The 24697-nt window shown below is 36.6% G+C and overlaps 2 protein-coding genes across 2 annotated transcripts in view; one reads left to right on the top strand and one right to left on the bottom strand.

Moving 5' to 3' along the window:
- Positions 1–1139: 1139 nt before the first annotated feature.
- pdzk1ip1 (PDZK1 interacting protein 1) lies at positions 1140–6549 on the top strand. The gene is made up of 4 exons (XM_055218444.2): positions 1140–1299; positions 1633–1747; positions 2226–2306; positions 4992–6549. Exons 1-4 carry the CDS (start codon positions 1233–1235, stop codon positions 5062–5064), a joined length of 336 nt encoding a protein of 111 aa, XP_055074419.2. The 5' UTR covers positions 1140–1232; the 3' UTR covers positions 5065–6549.
- Positions 6550–8583: 2034 nt separating this feature from the next.
- Positions 8584–24697, bottom strand: part of patj (PATJ crumbs cell polarity complex component) — a 122537-nt gene continuing 106423 nt past the window's right edge. Inside the window, exons 37-49 of the mRNA XM_073862180.1 lie at positions 23466–23584; positions 23185–23293; positions 21095–21178; positions 19091–19284; positions 18723–18870; positions 18182–18268; positions 17746–17899; positions 15120–15157; positions 14909–15031; positions 14635–14739; positions 10681–10784; positions 10459–10582; positions 8584–8928 (exon numbers count right to left, since the gene is read on the bottom strand). Of these exons, the coding sequence (XP_073718281.1) occupies positions 8782–8928; positions 10459–10582; positions 10681–10784; positions 14635–14739; positions 14909–15031; positions 15120–15157; positions 17746–17899; positions 18182–18268; positions 18723–18870; positions 19091–19284; positions 21095–21178; positions 23185–23293; positions 23466–23584 (1536 nt within the window). The 3' untranslated portion in view covers positions 8584–8781. The remainder of the gene's footprint in view (positions 8929–10458; positions 10583–10680; positions 10785–14634; positions 14740–14908; positions 15032–15119; positions 15158–17745; positions 17900–18181; positions 18269–18722; positions 18871–19090; positions 19285–21094; positions 21179–23184; positions 23294–23465; positions 23585–24697) is intronic.

The raw sequence follows: 24697 nt of genomic DNA, 5'->3' as shown, positions 1-24697 counted from the left end.
ATTTCTAAATGTGTTTGTCCGTGTCTCTCTGTCTGTCTGTATGTCAGCCTGTCCATCTACATCTACATCTGTATCTGGCTGTCTTTGTTTGTCTATCTATCCATGTCTGTGTCTGTCTCTCCATCTTTATGTCTGTCTATTTATGTGTTTATTTGTATCTCTCTTTCTATCCATGTCTGTCAATGTTTCTGTCTATGTCTGTCTATCCATATGTCTGTGTTTGTATATGTGTCTGTCTGTCTGTCCATTTTTATGTCTGTGTCTGTCTGTCTGTCTGTCTATTTATATGTTTATATCTCTATCTTTCGGTCCGTCCAACCATCCATCCATCCGTCTGTATCTGTATCTAGTTTACAAAATAACTCCAGAATCGTGACTACATCACACCTCTTTTAAGAGTAGAATAGCCGTTACAACGGTGTGCATTGTCTTTTAGTGTTTCAATTATATCTTATACATCTAGGCCTAAAATAAATCAATTTTTTGAAGCCTTAGCTTCCCTGCTAAAAACAATAGAAAACATCACAGAAATTCTAATGAGCTTAATGGTTATAATGGGAATTGTATTGGTTTTAATGTGTTAAGACTCTACTGGTAATGTGTTCAGTTACATTAGCGGGATGTTATCTGCTAGACGGAAACCAATAAAACTCCAATAAATCCTACTCCTAATAAGATGCAAAACACAAAGATATTTTGTAATGTTTTTTATGGTAAACATCAGGGTTGGTTGCTCAAGCTAAACTGTAACTCACACGGGAGCAAAGTTACACTGTGGGGTTTAATATGTCTATAAGCTCCTCATGATCTATTACTAATTGAAAGACGTAAAATGCCAACCAGACAAATTTCTTTATCTGTGTTGAGATCTAAAGATGGCTTATGAATCGCATCTTAAACTTGTCAGGTATCACTGGATTAACAGAACTCTACTACTACGCCTTAAAGCCAAATCCTATTCTTTGTAAAGCAATGAATATTTATCTTGTTTATATGCCACAACACTGTGTTAAAATCACATCTAAGGGCTGTTGCGCAGTTATGACTATCCAACCCCATCACATCTTTGTTTTTGTGCTGTGACGGTTAAATATCATACTGAGAGTAAATGATTGACCGGAGCTGTGTAGATGACGGGGTGTTGACTTAAAATGATAACCTGGCTTCCTGGTTTGACTCACATCACAGGTGCTCATGATCATATACATGCAGAGGACATTTAAATAAGAAATATGGGAAGGTCAATCTCTGTGCTTTACTGGCTGTTTCTTACTTTTGGACCAGTTGCAGCCCAAGCAGGTAGGATTTCATTTATTGGAGGGAAAATATTAAACATAAAGTATAGAGCAGGGGTCTCCAACCTTTTTGTAAGGGGTACTTCGTCTACTCAAAATCTTCTTGTTTTACTTGATTTTATTTTATTTTAATTGTTGATAGGTTTTAACATACATAATAGCAGCCAATTTAATGTAAAAAATGTACTAAATATTAAAATTGAGGCTATTAGTTAGTAGAATGTGCTTTGGTGGGCAAATCACAGACTTCATGAGGGCAACTTGGTGGTATAGAGAGTTGTTTAGGTTTAGGTGGTTTAACTTACATTATCTCTCTTTGTGACATTTTGGGTTTCAGATAAGGTAGAACAAGCGTTGCCCAACTGGCTTACGGGAATCATCGCTGTCGCCGTCTTCCTCTTTCTTGTCTTCATCGCCTTCCTTGTAAACAAAGCCTGGTTTGAAACTCCAAGGTATAATTTTAAGACAAACAAATCAAAATGTCAACAATAACAATGCTTATATGGTCTACAAATTTATATATATATATATATATATAAAAAAGTGTTTCAGTAGCTCAATTTGTACAACATTACCTTTCCAGAGCAAAGGTAATGAGTTCAATTCCAGGGAAAAAACACATACTGATCAAATTTGTATATGCACTGCAGTCAATTTGTTTAAAAGCATTTGCCAGATGCATAAATAGATAAAAAATAATACTGGATTATTATAGGTTTTAAGATCATGGGGAACATTCACTTAAGACAAAGTTAGAAGCGTTTGATTTATAGTGTAAATTAATGATGAAATTTCTTAAATAAAAAATGATGAAAGTTTATATCTAGTCACTTAAACACAAATATGTATTAAATAGTAACCAGTTAGTTTTATAATACTATAGTAAGCAGTTTAAGTCAACAGCTAATCTGTTTTATCATTGACTAAAAGCAATCCAGAAGCAGTGAGTTCCAACGAATACGCCATGACCAATGGATCATCAACTTATGAAACCGTCCTCGAAGTGGTCAGGTATATACACACACACCTCAACAATACATCTGTGTTATTGTTAACATGCACACAATTGAGAAAATAAATACACTTTTCTTTTATAACGTGCTTAAACCCACATGAGAATTACTGTAGTATACTAAATCAGTGGTTCTCAAACTGGGGGGCCGCGAGATGGTGCCGGGGGCCCCAGTTTTATGACATTTTATAAAATACATTCATTTATAATGAATTCTGTGTAATTAAACCTAAAAAATAATAAGCCTACTAACCAACAGCACTACTAGGTATAATTTTATGTTTTGTTTAATTAAAATATTACATTTCAGAACTGTTTTTGTCATAAATTTTCTTTCGGGGGGCCGCAAAAGCATGCACTGTACACAAGGGGGGCCGCACCCTGAAAAAGTTTGAGAACCACTGTACTAAATAGTATTTACTGCACTTAATGTATAATCTTAACGTACACTGTCTGAAAAAAATGGTTAACGCTGGGGCAGTACCGTTTGAAAAAGTATAAAGCTTATTATCGCCTCAAAGATACATATGAATATCTCATAGGTAGATACCAAATGTATACCTATCTGTACCTAATGGCACATATTAGGACCTTTATAAATGGCATTGCCCACTGTGACCTTTTTTCCAACAGTGTACATGTATAAAGCTAATAATGGTAAGGTTAATGTATACTACAGTATTCTGTAATATTAAGTACAGTATACTGAACTGATAAACTGCTGTAAATACTGTAGTACACTTTAATATTTACTATGGTAAGTTCAATAACACTAATTATCTAGGAATTTTAATAGTTTACTATAGCAAATACTATATAACATTTATTCATGTGGTGTTGTAAAATGGCTTGACAATTGTTCATCTGAAAACCCAGTCTCACCCCATGTCGTCAATATTTGACGACACTTGACCATTCGTCAATATGTGACGCGGAGGGTATACCTTTCGCGTCATTTTTTGACGAACTGGGGACTTCAATACTATTACGTCCGTTGCATTCTCTTCTCCTATTTTCTTACCATTTTCGCGTCGGTTTAGGGCAGTGTTCTCAAATAGTGGGGCGGGACCCCCAGGGGGGGCTCGAAGCGACACCAGGGGGGGCGCGCGAGACCCCGGGGAAAATACTTTTTTAGGAAGTGATTTTTTTGCACCGTCACTTAAAGGCATTACACCCCAATCACGCTGATAAGCCGCTTGTGTTTTTTATTATTATTTATTGATTACATTTAATTAAATTTTTCATCAAATGGTCAAAAAATATTATACTTTAAATAAGGATTGATTTTTTTATTTCAGGCAAATTGATGCATTTTAAGTCTTCTCTGTTACAGACTAAAAAACAATGTTAATAAAGTTATTCTTTGTTGTAAGTTGATCCGATATTTATTTTTGTGTTTTCTCAATGTTAATAAGGAATGTTTTGCAGATGTGTAATTTTATAGACAAAATATACTATTTACAGTCGCTGCGGAGAGTCGGGGGGGGGGGCGCCAAATGATTACCTCTTCTTAGGGGGGGCATGACAGAAAATAATTGAGAAGCACTGGTTTAGGGTTAGATTTACATAATGACATCCCTACCCAAACCTAACTCTAACCCCAACGCCAGGTGACAACTGTTTCTAACCCCAACGCCAGGTGACAACTGTTTAATTTCGCGTACACTGTTTAATTTCGCGTACACTATTTAATTTTGCGTAATCTAACCCTAAACCGACGCGAAAATGGTAAGAAAATAGGAGAAGAGAATGCAACCTACGTAATAGTATTGAAGTCCCCAGTTCGTCAAAAAATGACGCGAAAGGTATACCCTCCGCGTCACATATTGACGAATGGTCAAGTGTCGTCAAATATTGACGACATGGGGTGAGACTGTGTTATCTGAAACGCATTATGAATAAAGAATTAAAGGAAAACACCACCGTTATTCAATATTTTACTTTGTTCTTACCTCAACTTAGACGAATTAATACATACCTATCTTTTTTCAATGCGTGCACGTCATCTTTGTACAGCGCATCGTGAATGTGTTAGCATTTAGCCTAGCCCCATTCATTCCTTAGGATCCAAACAGGGAAGAATTTAGAAGCAACCAAACAATTCCATGTTTTCCCTATTTAACCCGTTAACTAAGTTTACTTCAATATTTTTCATGTAAATGTCAATCTATCACGACAAACTTTATATTGTTGGAAAGGTCTAGGAATGCAGTTTTCATATTTCAAAACCTTTTAGCAGTAATAATAATGCAGTAACTGTAATTTATTCATTTGTGACAAGAGTATGCAGCAAACCTCACAGCAAACCATTACAAACCTCAAATTTTTGATAATTTTATGTATTAAAAATAACACTATATTGCATTTTTTATCTATTACAAATAAATGTAAACTGCTATAAAAAATCCATAAAAAAAGTTTAATCAATTTGAAGGTGTTCATCACCTTTTCACCACCACCCCACTCAAAAAGGGCTGCACCAGTTAAAGGGTTAAAAACTGTTACATGAGTAGTTACACCAGTAAGTATGTTGGAGTAATGGATGTATTAATTTGTCTAAGTTGAGGTAAGAACATAGTAAAATGTTGAAAAACGCTGGTGTTTTACTTAAATGACAAACTAATTCTGATATTTTTTAAACATCTTTTCACTTGTGTAAAGCATTTTTGACTCTTGCTTTCCAGAAGCAGCGAAGACCCAAATGCATACGAGAACGTGACCGTACACCAGACCGAAGAGAAAGTAACTGTGATGTAACTGAAGAAATATCCACATTCAGCACAACATATTAACCCGGTTTTCTGCTGTAAACTCCTGCTTTATAATCTTATTTGATGACAAAGCTCATTATTTCAGTTAGCAGTGTTATTGTAAAATGAACTTTACTCCCAAGCTGTCACTGGGACAGTACCCTTTAAAAATTTACTAATATGAACCATTTAAATACTAATCCATATACATTTTCACCTTAATATGTACCTTTGAGGTACTAATGAGCACCCTTCGGTAGTGTTGTAGACCGGTCACAAGACCACTTTTTAAAGGTCTTGGTCTCGTCTTGGAATCGACCGCATTTTTACTCGGTCTCGTCTCGGTCTCAGACAAAGAGGACTCGGAATTTTATTTCAAGACCAGCCAAGACCACAACTGATGGCACATCACAAATTTATTTTTTATCATTAATTTTATGCAGTTTATTCAGGTTTGGCATTGTTTAAGCTTCTCCCAATGACAATTTTTCTAATTTTATTACTAAAAACACCTGCATTGTGTTAAGTGGATGGTTAAGTTGATTTCAGCTCTTTAGTGTTTGTTCACTTTTATTTGCTTATAGACAAAGATAAATTCCCACATATCTGCAATGCCTTTGATTATTTTATCAACTTCTCTGATGGCGCACACACACACACACGCACGCACGCACGCACGCACACACAGACAAGAAGTGCCTAATCATATGCATATTCCACATTTTATCATAAGTGTTTTAATGCAGTGACTTGCACTGGTCTTGGTCTCGGCCTGTCTTGGTCTTGACTTGGTCTTAACCCTTTAAAGTCTTGGTCTTGGGCTGTCTTGGTCACGAATTGGTCTCGGTTTAGGTGGTCTTGACTACAACACTACCCTTCGGTACCAATATGTACTTCTTAGGTACTAGTATGTGAGCCTGGACTACATAAGGGTAAATTTTTTGAAATTAAGATTTATATATAAACTAAAATCTGAAAAAATACACTTTCCATTGATGTATGGTTTCTTAGGATAGGACAATATTTGGCCCGGATAAAACTATTTTAAAATTTGGAATTAAACGGTGCTAAAAAACCTTTAAAGTTGTCCAAATGAAGTCCTTAGCAACACATATTACTACTGATTAATACATTTTGTATTTACAGTAGGAAATTTCAAATATCTTCATGGAGCATGATTTTTAGCTACTTCATATTTCTAATGATATTTGGCATAAAAATGTCCCCCCCATTGACAGCTAGAGACCAATTTGTGTACCTGTAGATAAGTGTTTAGTCTGTTCTGTTACTAAATGCAAATAATAAAACATAACCATATAATTCTGTTTTTCTGTGTATAAACCGCTAAGCATTACATGTAAAATCACAAATAGATTTCATATCCAGTATAATTCAGCATTAGAATTCAGTAGTCAAAGACGATTAAAATGAAAATAACTTTTATTATTTAAATTCTACTTTTCCAAAATAAACTGACAGACCATACTGACCACATTCATCTCTTAAACCTTTCTAAATCTAGCTTAACTTTCTGTAGCTAACATATTTACTAAATGGTTTTCTTTGGACTTTACAGTGATATTGTACTGATGTGAAGCTATTTCTACTGCAACTTGACCAGTGTGAATTCGATTCAATTTAAGGATCTTTTCATTTAAACCAAGTTTTGTGGTTCACAGCCCAAATGTAAAAATCTAGCAAAATGAGAAGGAAGGCATTGAAAGACATTTAGGAGATACAGGCAGGCTTTTAAAGGGATGCAGTGGTGGACAGATCCCAACGCACTGTCCACATGGCACGAGAATGGCATTGTATGAGTGACGTATGTCTGCTATGGGCTTACAAAATCCTGGCGGACGATCTGGATGAGGCTGCCACATGCTGTTTACAACCTGAGCCTTATAAGAGCCTGGTACACTTCCTCTATAAGAGATAATGACATATCTCCATCCATACGACACACACAAGAAGGAAAGGGATGTGTGAGATGCCACAGATAAATGAAATCAATGTTTTAAAAAAGAAATAAATTACATATTTACATTGAAATGCAAACTTAATGAGAAATTACAAATTTAATTATTACACCGTTATGGATGAATATTTTTGTGCAACACATATCAGCAGATGTTTGATTATAATAATCATTTAAAAACCTAAAAATTAAACTTGGGTCACCTTGATGCAAACCTGCTTTTGTCTGGCCCTGTCGCATTCACTTTCATCATTTGAAGTCTCACTTTACATTCAAAAGAAGAAAGTCAAATGGGTTTGTAACAGAATGTGGATAAATATCAAAATTCTTGGGTGATTCTCGCGAAATTAGACTTATGAGGTGTCATGAAACATTTTGATTAAAGTAGTAAATGCAAAGTAAGAGTATCAAAATAAGAAACATACAGTTACAAACATCTCTTCAGGTATTTTGCACATGATTTCAAATGACATCCTACAAACCAATTTTGTTGTTTTTTCCACATTTAAGTGCAAAATTTTCATTACCGCAACGTGTCCATGACTGGATTTGGGTACTTTGACATGGAAATATTTATAATTAAAAAAATCTAAAAAATAAAAGGCTTCAGTGCATGTTACACTATAAACATTATGTGGTATTTGGTGATCATTGTTAAATGTAGAGACAATAATAAGGAATATAAATGTGAGACCAATTTTCTCATCCTCCGCAACAATTTTCAATCATTGTTTAAGCCCTCAAGGAACTAACATTTTCAAAAAAAATAAATTGTTGGAAGGGACATAATTGACTGTGACACACAAGATGGCTGCCAAGTTCTTATTTTTTTCTCTCCAGATTAAATAGAAATTTTGTTTGTCATAGTACCTAGACTTTTTAGTTCTCATTACCGAAACATTAGTTTGTAAATGCATATATTTAAAGTAATATCATGTTGTGGTAATGATAATTTTTGATTATAATTATTTAAATTTTTTAGATTATCATTAAATCCTCTAAAAATAATGGTTATAGTAAGTTCAGACCGTAATCTTATAAAAAAAAGGCTTCAAGGGCTACTGCTGCTGGACACCTAAATCTGGATTTTTTAATGAGAATCACCCTCTTGTTTTGGGTGAATTCGTCCTTGAAATAAACAGAAAGCTAAATATATATAATACCAGAAATAAATCCCGGCACGATCTGATCTGCCTGTTCAAAAGGCACATTTTAACCACTTTCAAACCACATACTTTCCCTTATTAATGCTTGTCCTTGTTTTAAATTACACACATACATTTATTGGGCAAATAAAAATCTAAATTTTATTATGAAATGACAAGGACGGCACTATGCGCACTGTCCTATTAAACTGAAATGATTGAGTATGTTCGCGCGTTTTACTTTGTGTGTGTGTCTGCTACCTCAACTTCACCTCCAGCCAGGTCTCGTATTCCCATCATTCATTTCATAACAACCATGTTCATCTTTAATATTTCCACACAGAGTGCACAATGACCACTGTAGAGAGGCTACAAGTCCGAAGAAAAACACGAAGACGACGCAACGTTGTGAAGACGCAATGTGATTTCCCTTTATTATCAAGTTGATTGACGTAAAATCCCAAGTGCTCAAACGGTAAAGGGGCGGAGCTTATGAGTCGGCTTTCTCAGACCGTATGAGGAAGTAAAGTGACCCAAATGCATCCAATGTATGAGGATAGAGTCTCTTTAAGACGTGGATGGACTGTGTGTGTCAGTGTATGTGTTAGGACAGCACAGAAAGCGTGACGCTCCCTTGCTGTTTTTTCAGTATGGCCACAGCTTGCTCATGCGTGACTCCTTCTAGACTCTCTCCATTAACGGTCAGGAGCTGATCTCCTCGCTTCAGACGACCGTCGACCGCTGCCGCCCCCTGCAGGTAGAAAATACAACATTCAGGACATATAATGAGAATTGTATTATTTAAGTATATAAATGTTGTCTGAATTGATTAAACCAAATCATTAATAACATTTAAAAACATTATTTCCATCTGTCAGATTAATACCAAATATAAATGCTGAAATATAATGAATATTTTCAATAAAACTCATATCTGTCAAAGGACCCCCTCAAGGGAACCTAGGGAGACACCGAAATTTATTGATCAATGAAAAAATAAAGAGTGAATTAATGTAAAAAGTTTTTTTGTGACAGAGTATGATGATAAAAACAAATAGCACAAACACAAATCTTACGTATTGTTTTTGCACACAGGGCACTATGCTGCCCCCTTGTGGGACAGAGCAGTGCAGTCAATGCAGATAAATTAAACATTGTAAAATTTGTAATCAATCACTCTCATCTGGTTTATACACTCACTTTCTCACATTGTAAAGACGTTGAAGAACACGTATTGAAAAAATATCGTATACACTGAAGAAAATGATTCAATTTAAAAAACTATGTAGTGAGAACAGACAAATCTTTATAAAACCTAAATTACAGTTTTCACATAATAGCAGTTTCATACACTGAAAAAAAATTCATTCAATTTACTTAATTTTTTATGGTAAGTGGTTGCAATCAATTTGCAATAAAAAAATTGCAATAAAAAACCCAGAAAAAAACTTTTGTTTAAATGTAGCTTAAATAAATTGATTGCAACCACTTACCTTAAAAAAATTAAGTAAATTGAATAGTATAGTACTAGTATTTAGTATTTAGTAGTAAATTTTTACATGAATAATTAAATTTCTATCTAGAAAAAATTTCCCTGCAGAACTGTATATAAATTAAATAACACATCACTTCTACTGTATTGCCTTAAAATAAATATTGTCCAATCAGCATACAGGACCGGTATGACCTGTTTAACAAGCATTTATTTGGCCCTTTTGGCATTTTCATTGCCAAGAAAAGTCAACAGGTGATGGGGAATAGGCAAAGGTGAGAGCTGGATTCAAACCCTGAGCAACACAACAAGTATACGTTTACTGCTAAGCCAAAGCTTTGATTGAAAGGAGACATGACTTATGAAAATCTGACTTTTCCATGTTTAAGTGCTATAATTGGGTCCCCAGTGCTTCTATCAACCTAGAAAATGTGAAAAAGATCAACCCAGTAAATCAGTTTAGGTAAACCATTCCAAGCATGTGAAATTTGTCTCCTCTTGTGATGTCAAAAGGGGATAATACCGGCCTTTAATCTGCACTGTCCAACCACTGCACTGCCATTTAGCGCAGAGATCAGCTCATTTGCATTTAAAAGGACACACCCAAAACGGCATATTTTTGCTCACACCTACAAAGTGGAAATTTTAGCATGTTATAATAAATTATCTACATACATACTCTGAGGACACCAACAATTTATTTGACATCCTTAAAAAGTCTTGTGAAATGTCCCCTTTAACTTTAAATCTCATGTGGAAGTGAGATTGTGTTTGTATATGACCTGTTACCTTGCTAAACACAGTTTTTACATAGATGGGAAGATCGCCATGTGGACTCCCGAAACCACCCACGATACTGAACCCCAGCCCCTCTGAGCCTTTCTCCAGCGTAATGGTGTTTGGCTTGGGCGCCCTGTGAGTAACACAAATACACAGCATCTATGAGAAGAGCAAGCAATAGGAAGTAAAAGGCTGGGTGGCATGTCATTGGTGGAAACTGATGTCACTCACTCTGGTTCCAATGGCCGCACATCAGGGTTTGTGCTGGGGGCGGAGCTAGTGGACAGATTCTCCACCTGACTGGCTATAGCACTGATGTTGGTGTCGGCGATAACCTGTCAATCAGAGAGACGTTCACATTAGGACAATTAACTCAACTACTTGAGCGCACACAAAACCAACAATTTTGAAGTAAAGGTTTACATTTAAATCAACACTGTAAAAAAATGATTTCAACTTTCTTGACTAGTAAGGAGTTGCTATAAAAATAAGGAGTTAGCTTAAGTTATTTTAACTTTATTTTTATAATTTATAGCAATATATATATATATATATCAAATGTAAAAAAATAAAATAGTTTTTAAATCCAGTGTTTGTGTGTATATATGACTGTTTGCCTGCAGATAACACAAATCTGTTGTCTATGTTTTGTGTTTGAAATGCATCCCATCATCCCTTTGCGATTTACTGAGACACAGCTCATGTTCAGATATCCATTCCCACAATCGCTGTTCATCAACTTTTGTGTCTCCTTCACTAGAGTACAAAATGTCTTTCCCGTCACGTTTTATTTACATTTTCTTCATCTATTAAACTCTATTAAAGCTCTGATATGGGGCAGTGGCACATTCATTTGCATATTTAATTAAAGGGGAGGCAATTAAAAGTAAAATACACAACAACAAACAAAAGCTAATTAATGAATGAGCTGACAACACGGCAAGTGCAATGACTTGGGAGCGAGCAAGCTAGAAAAAATATTTAAGATTATTTTGTTAGCAATATTTAACGGACAATGTTGTGAATATCACAATAATGGTACTGTGTTTTTTAAATTTTATTATTTTATTACTTGATTTAATTTGCAACATTGCTGGAAGGAGTTACGTTTTTTAGCATCGTTTAAAAAAGTTTTTTTTAATTTTCGCAAAATATTTCTTGCATACCATACGATTCAATGACTCAGTGATTCGGTTGGGATTGTGAGCAAAAGTCCCTCCATGAAATTTTACATGATGTTTAAAACTTTTGGTTAAAGTAATAATGGTGACTCATAGAAAAAAAATAAAGTCAGACATCATGCAGAAATATATAGAGAAAGTATGAATAAATACTAAGACACGTGTGTTTTTAGCGATATATACCCTGTGCATACTGCATACCCCTTTTAAACTGGCATAAAATAAGTATGATCGCTGACATAACTTTATTTTAATGGTGCCCAACCTCTAAAATACACAAGTGTTTTTTTTAAGCAACTTAGACACAACAATGTTAAATTGCCTGATTTTAGTGACATGAGTAATAGCAAAGAGCATTACATATGTCCAATTAAACATATAGCAGCCAGAGAGAGAGAGAGAGAGAGAGAGAGAGAGAGAGAGAGAGAGAGAGAGAGAGAGAGAGAGAGAGAGAGAGAAAACAATAATTTCTCTCTGAGCTGCTGTAATCAGGGTTTTGCAGGCCGGACTCCCCTGTTTAAAAGCCGCGTGCATTCCTGCTGGAGCCGTGCAGATAACAGCGCATTTGCATAAAGCGCTGGGATTATCTGGCAACCCGTGCACAACCGCTGCACAGCTGCACGAGTCTGATAACAAGCTCGGTGACACAGCACCAACCACTCATACACACACACCTCACAGAACCATGAGTCTAAACAAACACAATCACGCATATACACAACACACTGTCCTTCTGTACATCAACTACACTAACACACATTGATAACCGTACAAAACACACACACACACACAGCAACTCTGCATACCAATAACAGCACATAACACAAACCTCACACACACAGTATATCATGCTGACCTCGGGTACATGTCTACACCACCACAAGATACTACTGACAAAAAAGTGCAAGGGTAATACCATGGTACTGTCTGAATTCTGGGGTCTTCAAGTGAATACAACAGTGGATATATACACCGTACCATTAGTACTGTCACAGTCAATCAGAGGCATAGAAATAAATAAATGTAAAAAATAATATAATAATATAAATAAAAGAAAGATGAAAAGCCCCGGCTTTACTAAAAAACTGATACTGACCTTTTTTTTAAACGTGACTGAATAATAATCAAATAATAATACTATTATTAAAGAATACTTTAAAAAAAAAAAAAAAAGAATATTTAAAATAAAATATAGTATTTAATATATAAATAATATTTTTTTAAATAATCCCTGCTTTCGTGAAAAATGGAAATTCGATTTTTTTTATTTTTACTTGACTGTATAACATTTAGGGGTGGGTTGATACCACTTTTTCGGCGGATACCAATCCATATCCGATCGTTTTCCTGATCCATTTAGAAGTGTGTAATAAATATATATACGCACACATATACAGACAAAATCAGGAGAATATGTCAATTGTAAAAAACTCATTTAAAATGAGATACAAGTTAAAAGATTTTAGAAGTGTTGCTTTTATAATAGTCTGACTTTTCTATAGCATGACAGTAACAACCATGGGTAACGCACAGTATTGGATTTGGATCGCACCCGTTAGGCCGATACAGATCCAGAAAAAAGGTCCGGATTGGCCCGATACCCGATCCCAAGTATTGGATCGGCCCACCCCTAATAATATTCGAATAATAATAAAAAAATTAAATAATATTTAATAATAATATAATTATAATATTTAATGTAAAATAAAAAAACAATAATATGTAATAATCCCTACTTTCCTGAAAAATGGATACTTCTTGTTCACATGTGACCATTTTAATACGTGAATGAATAATAATCAAATAAAAAATACGTAATATTTAATAATGATATAAAAAGAATATTCAACATAAAATAATAATAATAATAATAATAATAATAATAATAATAATAATATTTAATATTTAAATAATATACTTATAATACACGAATTTCCTGAAAATGTATATTTCTTGTTCACATGTGACTATTTTAATACCTGACTGAATAATAATCAAATAATAACAAAAAAAAATTAGATTAATGATTATAAATTTTTTTTTAAATAAAATAATAAAAATAATATTTATATGTAAAATAATATGTAATATTCTTTGCTTTACATTTTCTGAAGAGAATGCTTGTTTATAAAACTCACTGTCACAATGTTTACGTGTTGTGTATGGTTGCCATGAGGTTGCTTTGTGATTGGTCGATTTGTCCATCCTAATTTAGGATTCGGGTGCAACCCACGGTCTGATCCTATGAGCAAGAGCGCTGTATGTCGTGGCTAATTTGAACTGTTTAGCAGCCTTTGCATGAAAGTTCATTCGAAACTGCTTTTCTAGAAGTTGAATGAGAGCGAAGATGCTTGTGATTGGTCGATTTGTTCTTCGTAATCTAATCATCGACTAAATCACTGCAAATATTTTTTGTGACCCTAAGTACCCGTGTACATTTTATTAAATTTATGTCAGACGCTCCTGTCCTACCTTAAGCCTGAAGTATATTCTCTTTTTATTCGTGTGCGCGAACGTACATGCACAGCCGAACGCAAAAGCATAGTTTATTTGACTCGTACGTGTACACAGACGTTTGACACATGTGCATTGCGACAAAATCTTCTGGGCTACATACTACATTCTCCTGTAGGCGCATACGTGACAAAAGTATGCGCGCGCACTTCTGTTTGCGAAAATTGCATCACGCGCACTATATGCGGACCCTCGTGTATGCATCAAAAATGGACCATACTTCAGCCTTACAGTGCATCCAGCAAATATTTTGTATCAGCATGTGTTCCCAAGGATTGAATACATGACCTTCGAGATGCTATTGTACTGCGTTACCAAATTTAGTTATAAGAACTGACAAGCACACATGGTTTACCAATTAGAAACACACCCAAATGCTACTGTATAAGAGATCATGCTATTGAATTTAATGAACATAAAACAAATTTAAAAAAAAATTCACAATGTTCGTAAAATAACAATGACATCAGAGAGTTGAGCAGTTACCTACCTGGAGGACAATACTGCCATAAGCATTCTTCAGCATATTTACGACATCCCCGTGAGTCAGGCCATCCAGAGACTGAGAATTAATGCTCACAATCCTGTCACCAACCTTCAAAAAAGAGCGACAGAGGAAAAGAAAAAGTACAATAAGATTGAAATAAAGGTTCATACGTATTCAAACCCAATTCCCAGCAGTGCCCTTCACACCCAAACTAAAACATGATGCTTAATTAATAACTCAGAAATTCAGAACAGAAAGTAAGTAAGGAAGGAAGTACTTTAAGGCGATGTGTCCTAGCAGCCACGCCATTGGCTTGGATCATAGCGATGAAGATGGGAATGTCGCCCAGCGGACTGCCCTTACCGCCCGCTATACTGACACCAAGAGCATCTGTGGGACCCTATAAGAGAAAAATCACATCTGATGCTTTATAAGAAAATCTCCTGAATGCTTTATACAAAGATTTTTTAAAACGTTTGCTATGTTACCCGTGTGATCTCCACTGTGCGAAGGCCGGGCTCTGTCCCTGAATGGATTAAAGACACATATTTTATATTAATTTTAGTAAAATATATTTTGTATTTATCTAAGCAGTGCATAAACAAATGGAAAACTAAACTTGAATGATTTGGTGGCGTAACACCCGAAACCGATCCTTACTTTGACGACAATAAATAAAAAACGTGAAAGTTTGCTATTTATTTTGAGATTTTAACCATGCACTTTAACCAATAACATTTATTTAGTTATCAATTTCATGTACAAAGCTAAAGCTAGATTTTTAACTCTTTCCTCGCCATTGGCAAGTTTTTCAGGCAATCCGAATTTCCACTATTATCCACCAGATGGCCCTTTACCAAACGTATAAAACCCGGAAGCAACCCTTTAGGGCAGACAGTAAGAACTCCATGTATGTTTTGAGGATCGCTCTGAATCTGGGGCTGGATTCACAAAACATTCTTAAGAAGAACTGCCATTTTTATCTTAAATTCAAGCTTAAGAAAAAAGTTTTTTCCTTAAGTATGTTCTTAAGAAAAACCTTAAGAAGAATTGCAATTCTTGAAAAAGAAACTGTCTTAAATAACATCTTAAAGTTAGGATAACCTTACAGTAGTCTTAGATGAAATTTGTCGAGAGGGGGCCAGATCAAATCAATAACTGATTTAGATTAATGATGCTCTGAAACAGCGTGGACTGATGGGATTTGTTGTCTTTAACTCAATGGTGATGCCCATCAATCAGACGCGAATGAGAAATCATATTACACATGAGGTAAAGTAATCAAGTTTTATAAATGTTGTGTTTGATGACATCGTTTTTTATTCATTATGTATAGTTTCATGTAATGTTCAAAACGCAATTGTTAGTCATAGATGTTACAGTATTAGTCCAATACAATGGTTTGTTAACACAGCACAGAATTAAGTGTTCAGATGAACTAAAAATTACCATAAAAAAGCGAGTGGCCCGACAGACGCTATTACTTCCGCTTTTGTCCACGACACTGGTCATGTGGTTTTTACGTCAGTAAAGGCGGTAACAAAGGGTAACGTAGATATTAACGTCATTTACAGGCGACTGCACTGCCCCGTGTCACTGTTTAGGGCAGCGATTTTCTCATAATTTACAAGTAGTTGAAAACATTATAGATATTGTTAGAAATCAGCTGCACAAAATATATAACACGGGACTTTTGGTGGTTTTTGGATAATTTACTGCAAATATCTTACAAATTGTACCTTTAAATCTCCAAATGTAAGATGTTTTATAAGTTAATTTGATTGTTTTAAATGTGACATGTTGTATTGTGTAGTCTGAAATGGCCATTTAAACTGTTAGATTAGTTTAAAGAGGAATTTCACACTCACATAATGAAGTTTAATGGCTTACTCAGTAATATGTCATGAAACACAAATAAGTATTAGTAATAATATTAGAAAACATTTAACTTCCTTCGTAATACATTCATTGTGAAATTACTTAACAACTAAAAGTCGCTCTAAGCGGGAGGCGAACCGATAATGGAAGTCGAGCGCTCGTAAACCGCGGGCACGCTTCACCCTCCGTGTCCGTCTCTTGACGCGTGAGCGCGGGGGGTCGCGGAGACGAAGCCGTGGGCACGGAGAGTGAAGCACGCACGTCCAGAACGCTCAACCTGCATGACGGACCGATTGGGACATTAGGGAATGATAACATCCTCTATAGTCTTAATGCATCACTCGTTTGTATCGCTTAAATGATTGCAAGGTAACGTTAGATAAATAAGTTTATTACATCATTAGCAAGGTATCATAATTCATTTCAAAGCTTGTTATTTTATTCTTAAGACACAAATTTAAGATATTCTTAAAGGAACAGTATGTAAGAAATTTATATCAATACATCATAAAATGTCCCTGATATGTCACTAGACATTAAGAAATCATTTTTATTTCAAATACTTATATCACTGACAACAGTGGTCTGGCCAGGATATTGTCATTTAAAAAGTGGACTTGCAGCCCTCAACTGATGTTTATGTTGTCATTTTGTGTATTGGCCACCAGTTGTGTGATTGCAGTACCAGTTTTAGCCACTAGTTTTGTTATTGCAATACCAGTTTTGGCCACAATCCTACATACTGTTCCTTTAAGAAAAAAATTGAGAACAACTTAAGAAATGTTCGAGAATTGCACTAAGGAACATTCTTACGAACTTCTTAAAATCTATCTTAAAAACGTTCTTTTTTTGTCTTAAGAATGTTTTCGTGAATCCGGCCCCTGATCTCTATCAAAAGTCCTTCACAAAAATGCTAATATCTCAGCTTTTTGCTCAAAATTTGGTATTTTTGAAGAAACCCACCTTCATTTGAGAGGTAATAAAAAGACAATTGGATTTTTTTTTAGTTTGAAAGCAGATGATATATTGCATGTTTATATATTTAGAGAAAAACATTTGGAAGGCATTAAACTTTTGTGAAAATCATAAAAATGCTAGCGCTGGCTGGCAACTTTTTTTAAAACGCTGGCGGGGAAAGAGTTAAATACCACTGCTGGACAAACCGTTTCTTTAATGTCTGATTTATAGCAACTTCCTGGTGCTATAATACTACCAAAGTGAGGTGATTGATTGCACCTGTGCTTTCACTGCTGGGTTCAGTGATGGCTCGGCTATTATTATTGAGGGTTTGAAAAGGAGGCGGGGCCATTATGGGAGGTGGGGCCACAGTAGGAGGCGGGACCACAGCAGAGGGCACCGGGGTGTTGCTGTTGCCGCTGACGTGACTCATCTGAAAGAAGCATAAGAGGATGATGTTTAAATGAATGCACAAAAACAAACACATGCATACGCTCACCTACATTCTGGTTAGTGTTTTTTTAAGACGTGTTAGCGCATGCTGACGTTGTCACAAACTCCTTGCGTTTCTATGAATGAGTAACACACAAGGATGCCCAAAGACGCCCCCCGCTCGACATGCACTAGTGATGGGTTAGTGATCTGCTGGTTTATAAGCCGTGGGTTACAGCAGAGGGGAAGCCCGACGTGGAGGTGCTGGACCCGGCCTACAAACCTGACTTCCCTGAGAGGAGTGTCTGGAGGAGATCCAGGAAGCAGCCTTCAGTCGGCCCAGTTCCAGCTGAACTTTTCCTCTGGCGCACTGCAGGATCACAGCATACACGATCACACACATATATACAGAGTTCGGTTCTCGCTCATACGCTTTCAAACACTTTACACATATGTGTGAAAACGTTCACACAACAGATGGCGCACACACCAAAACATCCTTTCCTTTCCTTTTAGAAAAACTCATCATACTGACATTTACATTCAGATTTACTTATTACCTTTATAGTCTTTTGTACTACAAAATATTTTTTTTTTAAACAGAAAGGTTATTTGGATGTAAAACGCTCCTTAAGCCAAAAATGATTCTTTTATGGCATCACACAGCACCTTTATTTTTAAGAGTCACCCTTCAGATAAACAAACAAATAGTGACATCTAGTGGCAGACTCCCACTGCTGCAGTTTCAACTACATGTAAATCTGCCCTGTAATCCTGCTTTGGGATGTGCTGTGATCCTGGCTGTAGGTTGTAGCGTTCCTCACCTTGAGGATTGCTGCTACGGCCTCTTGCGACGCCTGTCTCATGTCCTCGCCATCGACAGCTATGATCTGATCACCCTGCATCAATCTGCCATCCAGATCGGCTGCTCCGCCCTTCACCACATCTGAGATGAAGACACCTTTACCGTTTCTAGAAGAACGACAGAAACTTATTTATGAGTTTCGAATACCTGAAAAAGGCTAAAAAAATTAATGAAGTTGTAAAGTAATTTGATAACCAATTGTTCTGACATAACTGGGAATAGTTTTGCTAGATATTGTAGAAATTCCCAAATAAGTCACGAAGGGAGAACAGTGGGACGAGTTTTTTCCGTTTAGTTAGAATTAGTATGAAGCAGGTTTGTACTCACCTTTTACCGACAATGCTTAGGCCCAGCCCGCGTCCGGTTTTCTTCTGCAGCTCCACGCGAAACACGTCAAGGTTCTCCTCGTCCCTGTATTGCGCCTCGTCTCGCAAAACCGTTAGCCGCACTTTCGATGGTGTTTGCCTCAGAGCAGCTATTGCGTCTTCGTGAGCGACACTGCGCAGATCCACACCGTTTACCTGCAGGGGGTGCCAAAAAACACAGTTACATTGCATACTACACAATTCAAGATTTGTGACCACAGTCGATAAGGTGTGACATAAACCAGAATTCAATATTTCATTGTAGAAATATACGTTTTAGCTTTACAAAACACTGACAAGATGTCCTGCAACGAGTCGGGTACCCGCATAAAAGCGTCTAAAATGGGTGGATTGTGACATTCCTAAAATTCACGGGCAGGGATGCGGGCAGATAATTAATGAAATAATTAATTAATGAAAATATGTGCAATATTTGTATGTCTGAATTAGCATTACACGCACAACATATGACATTGGACACATCACGTCACCACCACTGCGACCTTTGATGCTTTTTGTAGCCTAGTTGGAGAGAGCGTTGCAGGAGTTGCATAAAAATGGACCCGTGCAGGACTCTGATGCAAGGAATTAATTTTAATGGACAATTTCCTGCAACTTTTTAACTATTTTGACTAAGGTAGCGTGCACAGCAATGCGTTTATGCCGGCGTATGTTTTCAATTGTTTCCAATGGAAGCTCTGCAATTTTCAAAAGCCAGCAGCTGGAGTTTTTTTTTTTTTAAAAACATTCAACTTTGGGTAAAAAAAGTCACTCTCAGTCGTCCATCCAATCACAGCGAAGGCGGGACAAATGTCACAACAACCAACTGGCGCATCGTTCAATGACTGATAAACAAAGCAAAAGTATCATAGCAATTCGCTGATAAAAGCTGGCAGTTGGCATCCGCCTGGCATTTTTAGCCACTTTTAGCTTTGGTGTGCACACCCGCTTAGTTTTGGACACTGCTATGTAGTGTTGTAGTACCATTTTTTAAATGTCTTTGTCTCGTCTCGGAATCAACCGCATTTTTACTCGGTCTCGTCTCGGTCTCAGCCGAAGAGGACTCTAAATTTTATTTTAAGGCCAGTCCAGACCACAACTGATGGCATATCACAAAATAATTTTTTATCATGAATTATTAAAAAAATTATTATCACTTACAGATTTTCAAAGTTCCAATTATATCATAAGTTTATCATAAGTGTTTTAATGCAGTGACTTGCACTGCTCTTGGTCTTAACTTGGTCTCGACCCTTCAAAGTCTTGGTCTTGAGCTGTCTTGGTCATGACTTGGTCTCGGTTTAGGTGGTCTTGTCTACATCACTACTGCTGTGTACTTCTGACTGCACACTGTATATTGTCTGTATATTGCAAATACACATAGGTTGAAACACTTTATGTGATATTAGACATTTTAGATCTATTATGAAAAAATTAAAGGTCAAGGGTAGTAGTGCAATGCATCATGGGGTACAATGTCTTGTGCAACGTGCTGTAATAGATTTAGCCCCTTTTGCCAAATAAAGCATCCTATTCCAGGTTTTTTTTTTTTTTAAAGAAAATGTAAAGAGAAAAAGACAAAGCAAAACTTGTACAGTTCTACTGTGTAGCCAATAATTATGTATCAAATTTGTAAATTATTTGCTGTCTTTATATCACAGTTTCATTATACAAAATCTAAATATATATTTTTGAAAATATCTAGGTTTATCATATGTGGGGGTCCATGCCATCAAAGAGTTTAAACCCCTGTCTGATACCATACAGTAGTCAATGCAAGCACTACTCTTTATGTCCACAAGGTGGCAGTATTGCATAGGTTTTAGCACATAAAATAATTTAGCACAGATAATCTATTCCAAACAGCCCCTTAAACCAAAATGTCAAAATTTCCAGTTTGCTTCAGGCCTTTAATGACATTACAGATGACCAGATGAGCTCAACACACACACAAACACACACACACCTCAAGTATTTGATCTCCTGCCCAAAGTCGACCATCCCGCGCTGCCGCCCCCTCCTCATATACTTCATGAATTACTATAGCATCCTAAAAAGAAGAAAGAGAAGAGATTGGTAGAGCGAGGAACAATAATAGTCTGCAAAACTTAGATCCAAATAAATGTAAATGTGCCTACTTGCTAAGAAAGTCTTACTGAGAAACAAGATTTCTTTTAATAATAAGAGATACTGAATTATTCTACGGGTTGTTGGAATGCTTGATTCTGATTGGCCAGTCATGACATTTGCAGATAACAACCGCTCAAAACTAATAACACACGGTAACCCGAATGCTGCAAATCATTTTGACTGGTAGTTTAATATTGCACAAAAATGAAATATTAATTTATTTATATACGATTAAACCAAATAGCGTGTTAGTGACACTTGAATGTCTTATCTTAAAGGATTAGTCAATTTTCTTAAAAAAATATCCAGATAATTTACTCACCACCATGTCATCCAAAATGTTGATGTCTTTCCTTGTCCAGTCAAGAAGAAAGTTTTCTAAGGAATACATTCCAGGATGTCTCTCATTTTAATGGACTCTAATGGACCCCAACACCTACCAGCTCTAATGCAGTTTAAAATTGCAGTTTCAAAGGACCCTAAACGATCCCAAATGAGGCAAAAGGGTCCCATCCAGCGAAACGACCGTCACCTTTGTCAAGAAAAAATATGCACCTTTAATCCACAACTTCTCGTCTTCCTCCGGGTGTGCGACGAAGCAGCGCGACCTCACGTAAATGCATAATGATGTGGAAAGGTCACGTGTTACAGTACATATATGAAACGCACATTTGCGGACCATATTAAACAATAAACTGACACAAAGAAATGAATTAGAATCATCGAAATACAACAACGTCGGAACGGTCCTCTTTCTTCACACTTGTAAACACTCGGGCGTAGTTTCGATAAGTCATCTGTGACCTCTTGACGTGATGACGCATTACGTGAGGTCGCGCTGGCGTGTCACAGGACGGGGGACGACGAGAAGCTGTGGTCCAAGTGCATATTTTTTATTTTTCTTGCCAAAAATGACAATCGTTTCGCTAGATAAGACCCTTATGCCTCGTTTGGGATCGTTTCGAGTCCTTTGAAACTGCAATTTTAAACTGCATTAAAAAAGTGTTGGGGTCCATTAAAGTTCATTAAAATGAGAAAAATCCTGGAATGTTTTCCTCAAAAAACATAATTTCTTCTCGACTGAACAAAGAAAGACATCAACGTTTTGGATGACATGGTGGTGAGTAAATTATCTGGATTTTTTAAGAAAATGGACTAATCCTTTAAAATCATAAGTAAACGGGTTTCCTTGCGGAAGGTCTGTATTCGCTAAAAAATAAGCAACCAATAAATATTTCAAATCAATATTTAATCTTCCTTACCTTACTTATAAAGAAAAATAGCCGTGTAATAACCGCGATAATGAAATAAGCCCTTCACAGTCTAATACAAGACCATCCGATTTGCGTCGGATTATATCTGCGATAAAAACCTATTTATTATCCCTTACATAAAACACCCCAAACCACTGAGTGACCTAGTCAACTAAAACTGTGATGGGAGTATCGTAACCTAAAAACAATTCCAGATACCACCCTTAAAATCCATTTACTGTATAAAAACCACACAGAGAGACGTTTCTCCTCTATAAACCTGCAGGGCCTGAGGGTTGCTCTTGTTGACTCATAGGAGGTCTTTGACAGATAAAGTAGCCCACAGAGCCGGAGCTGCGCAGAATTATGATGGCGAGTCGGGCCGTGTGCTGATAAAAGCCAGAGGCTCTGTTCGTCTGTTCAGCCAGGCAAAGACAGCGAGGGCAGACAAAAAGCTCCCGCTGCGACCCGCCTGCTCTAATACAGCCCTGGGCATGAAGCCCACCGGAGACACAACACGATACAGCCAAACACTCTTTTGATACCGAAACACCTACGATCTACACATGCATGTTTGTTTTTGGTCATATCAAGAAGTTAGACGTGTTTTAATTGTATAAATCGTCAGTACAGTCCATGTATTGAATTGATTGTTGTATGTTTGGTATCGTACAAGTTGAGTATCTTTTCCTCCGACTATACTGAGACCCAGTCCAGATCGGCCTTTGGAGATCTCAATAACAGTCTCTTGTCCTGGCACTATGGGACATGTAGCAGGGTCTGAAATTAGAGAGATAAAGATGATGCAAACTCTTTCTTTGTGTTGTTTCACTTTAAGTGTGATTAAACATACATATAGGTGTCAAAAATAGCAGAGCAACCCCCCAAAAAAGTCTGAATAAACAGACATTAGAGTAGAAAGGTGCATACAGAATACAGAACAAAGCAGGATCTTTGCAGCAGTACTCAAAGTCTGCGGGATCGGCCGGCACGGATGATCCTGAGGTCGTGACCTCCAGAGAACCTGTTGGGGGATTGGTGGTACTTCTCTGGCTTTTTGGAAGACTGGTGATCTAAGGACAATCCAGGGAACCAAATGTGAGACAAAAAAGAGACACATGATTTTAAAGTTTCTAGTGTCTAGTTTTCTAAGTGTAAATTCTATACTGGAGGTACTGTTAAAAAAAGTATGAATAAAAGTAATTGCTGCGGTTAAAGGGAAACACCACCGTTTTTCAATATTTTACTATGTTCTTACCTCAACTTAGATGAATTAATACATACCTATCTTTTTGCAATGCGCACACTTAATCTTTGTACGGCACCTCGTGAATGTGTTAGCATTTAGCCTAGCCCCATTCATTCCTTAGGATCCAAATGGGGATGAATTTAGAAGCCACCAAACACTTCCATGTTTTCCCTATTTAAAGACTGTTACATGAGTAGTTACACGAGTAAGTATGGTGGCACAAAATAAAACGCAATTTTTTAAGCGGATAAAAAATGAGAACTATACTGTATGGGGGAAGAGCACTTAGTTTGCAGCACTTTGACCTCGGGCACAGTAATATTGACGGAAGTTTGAGCGAGAGGGGGAGTAGTCAGGAGTCCCTGTTTGGATCCTAAGGAATGAATGAGGCTAGGCTAAATGCTAACATAATTACGATTCGCTGTAAAAAAATTAAGGTTACGTTTACACAAAAACTATCTAAAGAGAAAACGCAAAAGTGGCATTGCATTATCACTTTTTATTCCACATTTATATGAGAGTTTTGGGGGGGAAATCTGCGTGCATATGGTGACGCAAAAGTGTGTGATATTTGATGTAGTTTGCACTCCAGGAGGCTAGGTGGCAATGTGAAGCACTGACACACAACACCACCAAGTCCACGCTCCTGCGTACAACCTTCTTTCTTTTTTCCCAGGTCTCGTCCAAAGCCGTCTGGTTTGCTTCCGACGAGTTGGTGCATCAACAATTTGATGAAGGTAATTAATGCACCTTCTCTGATCAGTAATACTAGCTGTGAATATTATGCTAAAGCGTTTTTAAGATTTCCTCTATGAAGGGTGGTTTCACTTTTTTGCGTTTTTAAGCCCCAAAAACGTTGTCGCCGTGTAAACGAAAGGCACATCCGCTAAAATATTTTTACGTTTTCACCCTCGAGCGTTCTCGTGTAAACAGGGCC

This window comes from Misgurnus anguillicaudatus, chromosome 23 (genome assembly GCF_027580225.2).
Source record: "Misgurnus anguillicaudatus chromosome 23, ASM2758022v2, whole genome shotgun sequence".
Taxonomy (NCBI): Eukaryota; Metazoa; Chordata; class Actinopteri; order Cypriniformes; family Cobitidae; genus Misgurnus; species Misgurnus anguillicaudatus.
The sequence above is the reverse complement of the archived record's forward strand: the minus strand, read 5'-3'. Positions and strand labels throughout refer to the sequence as shown.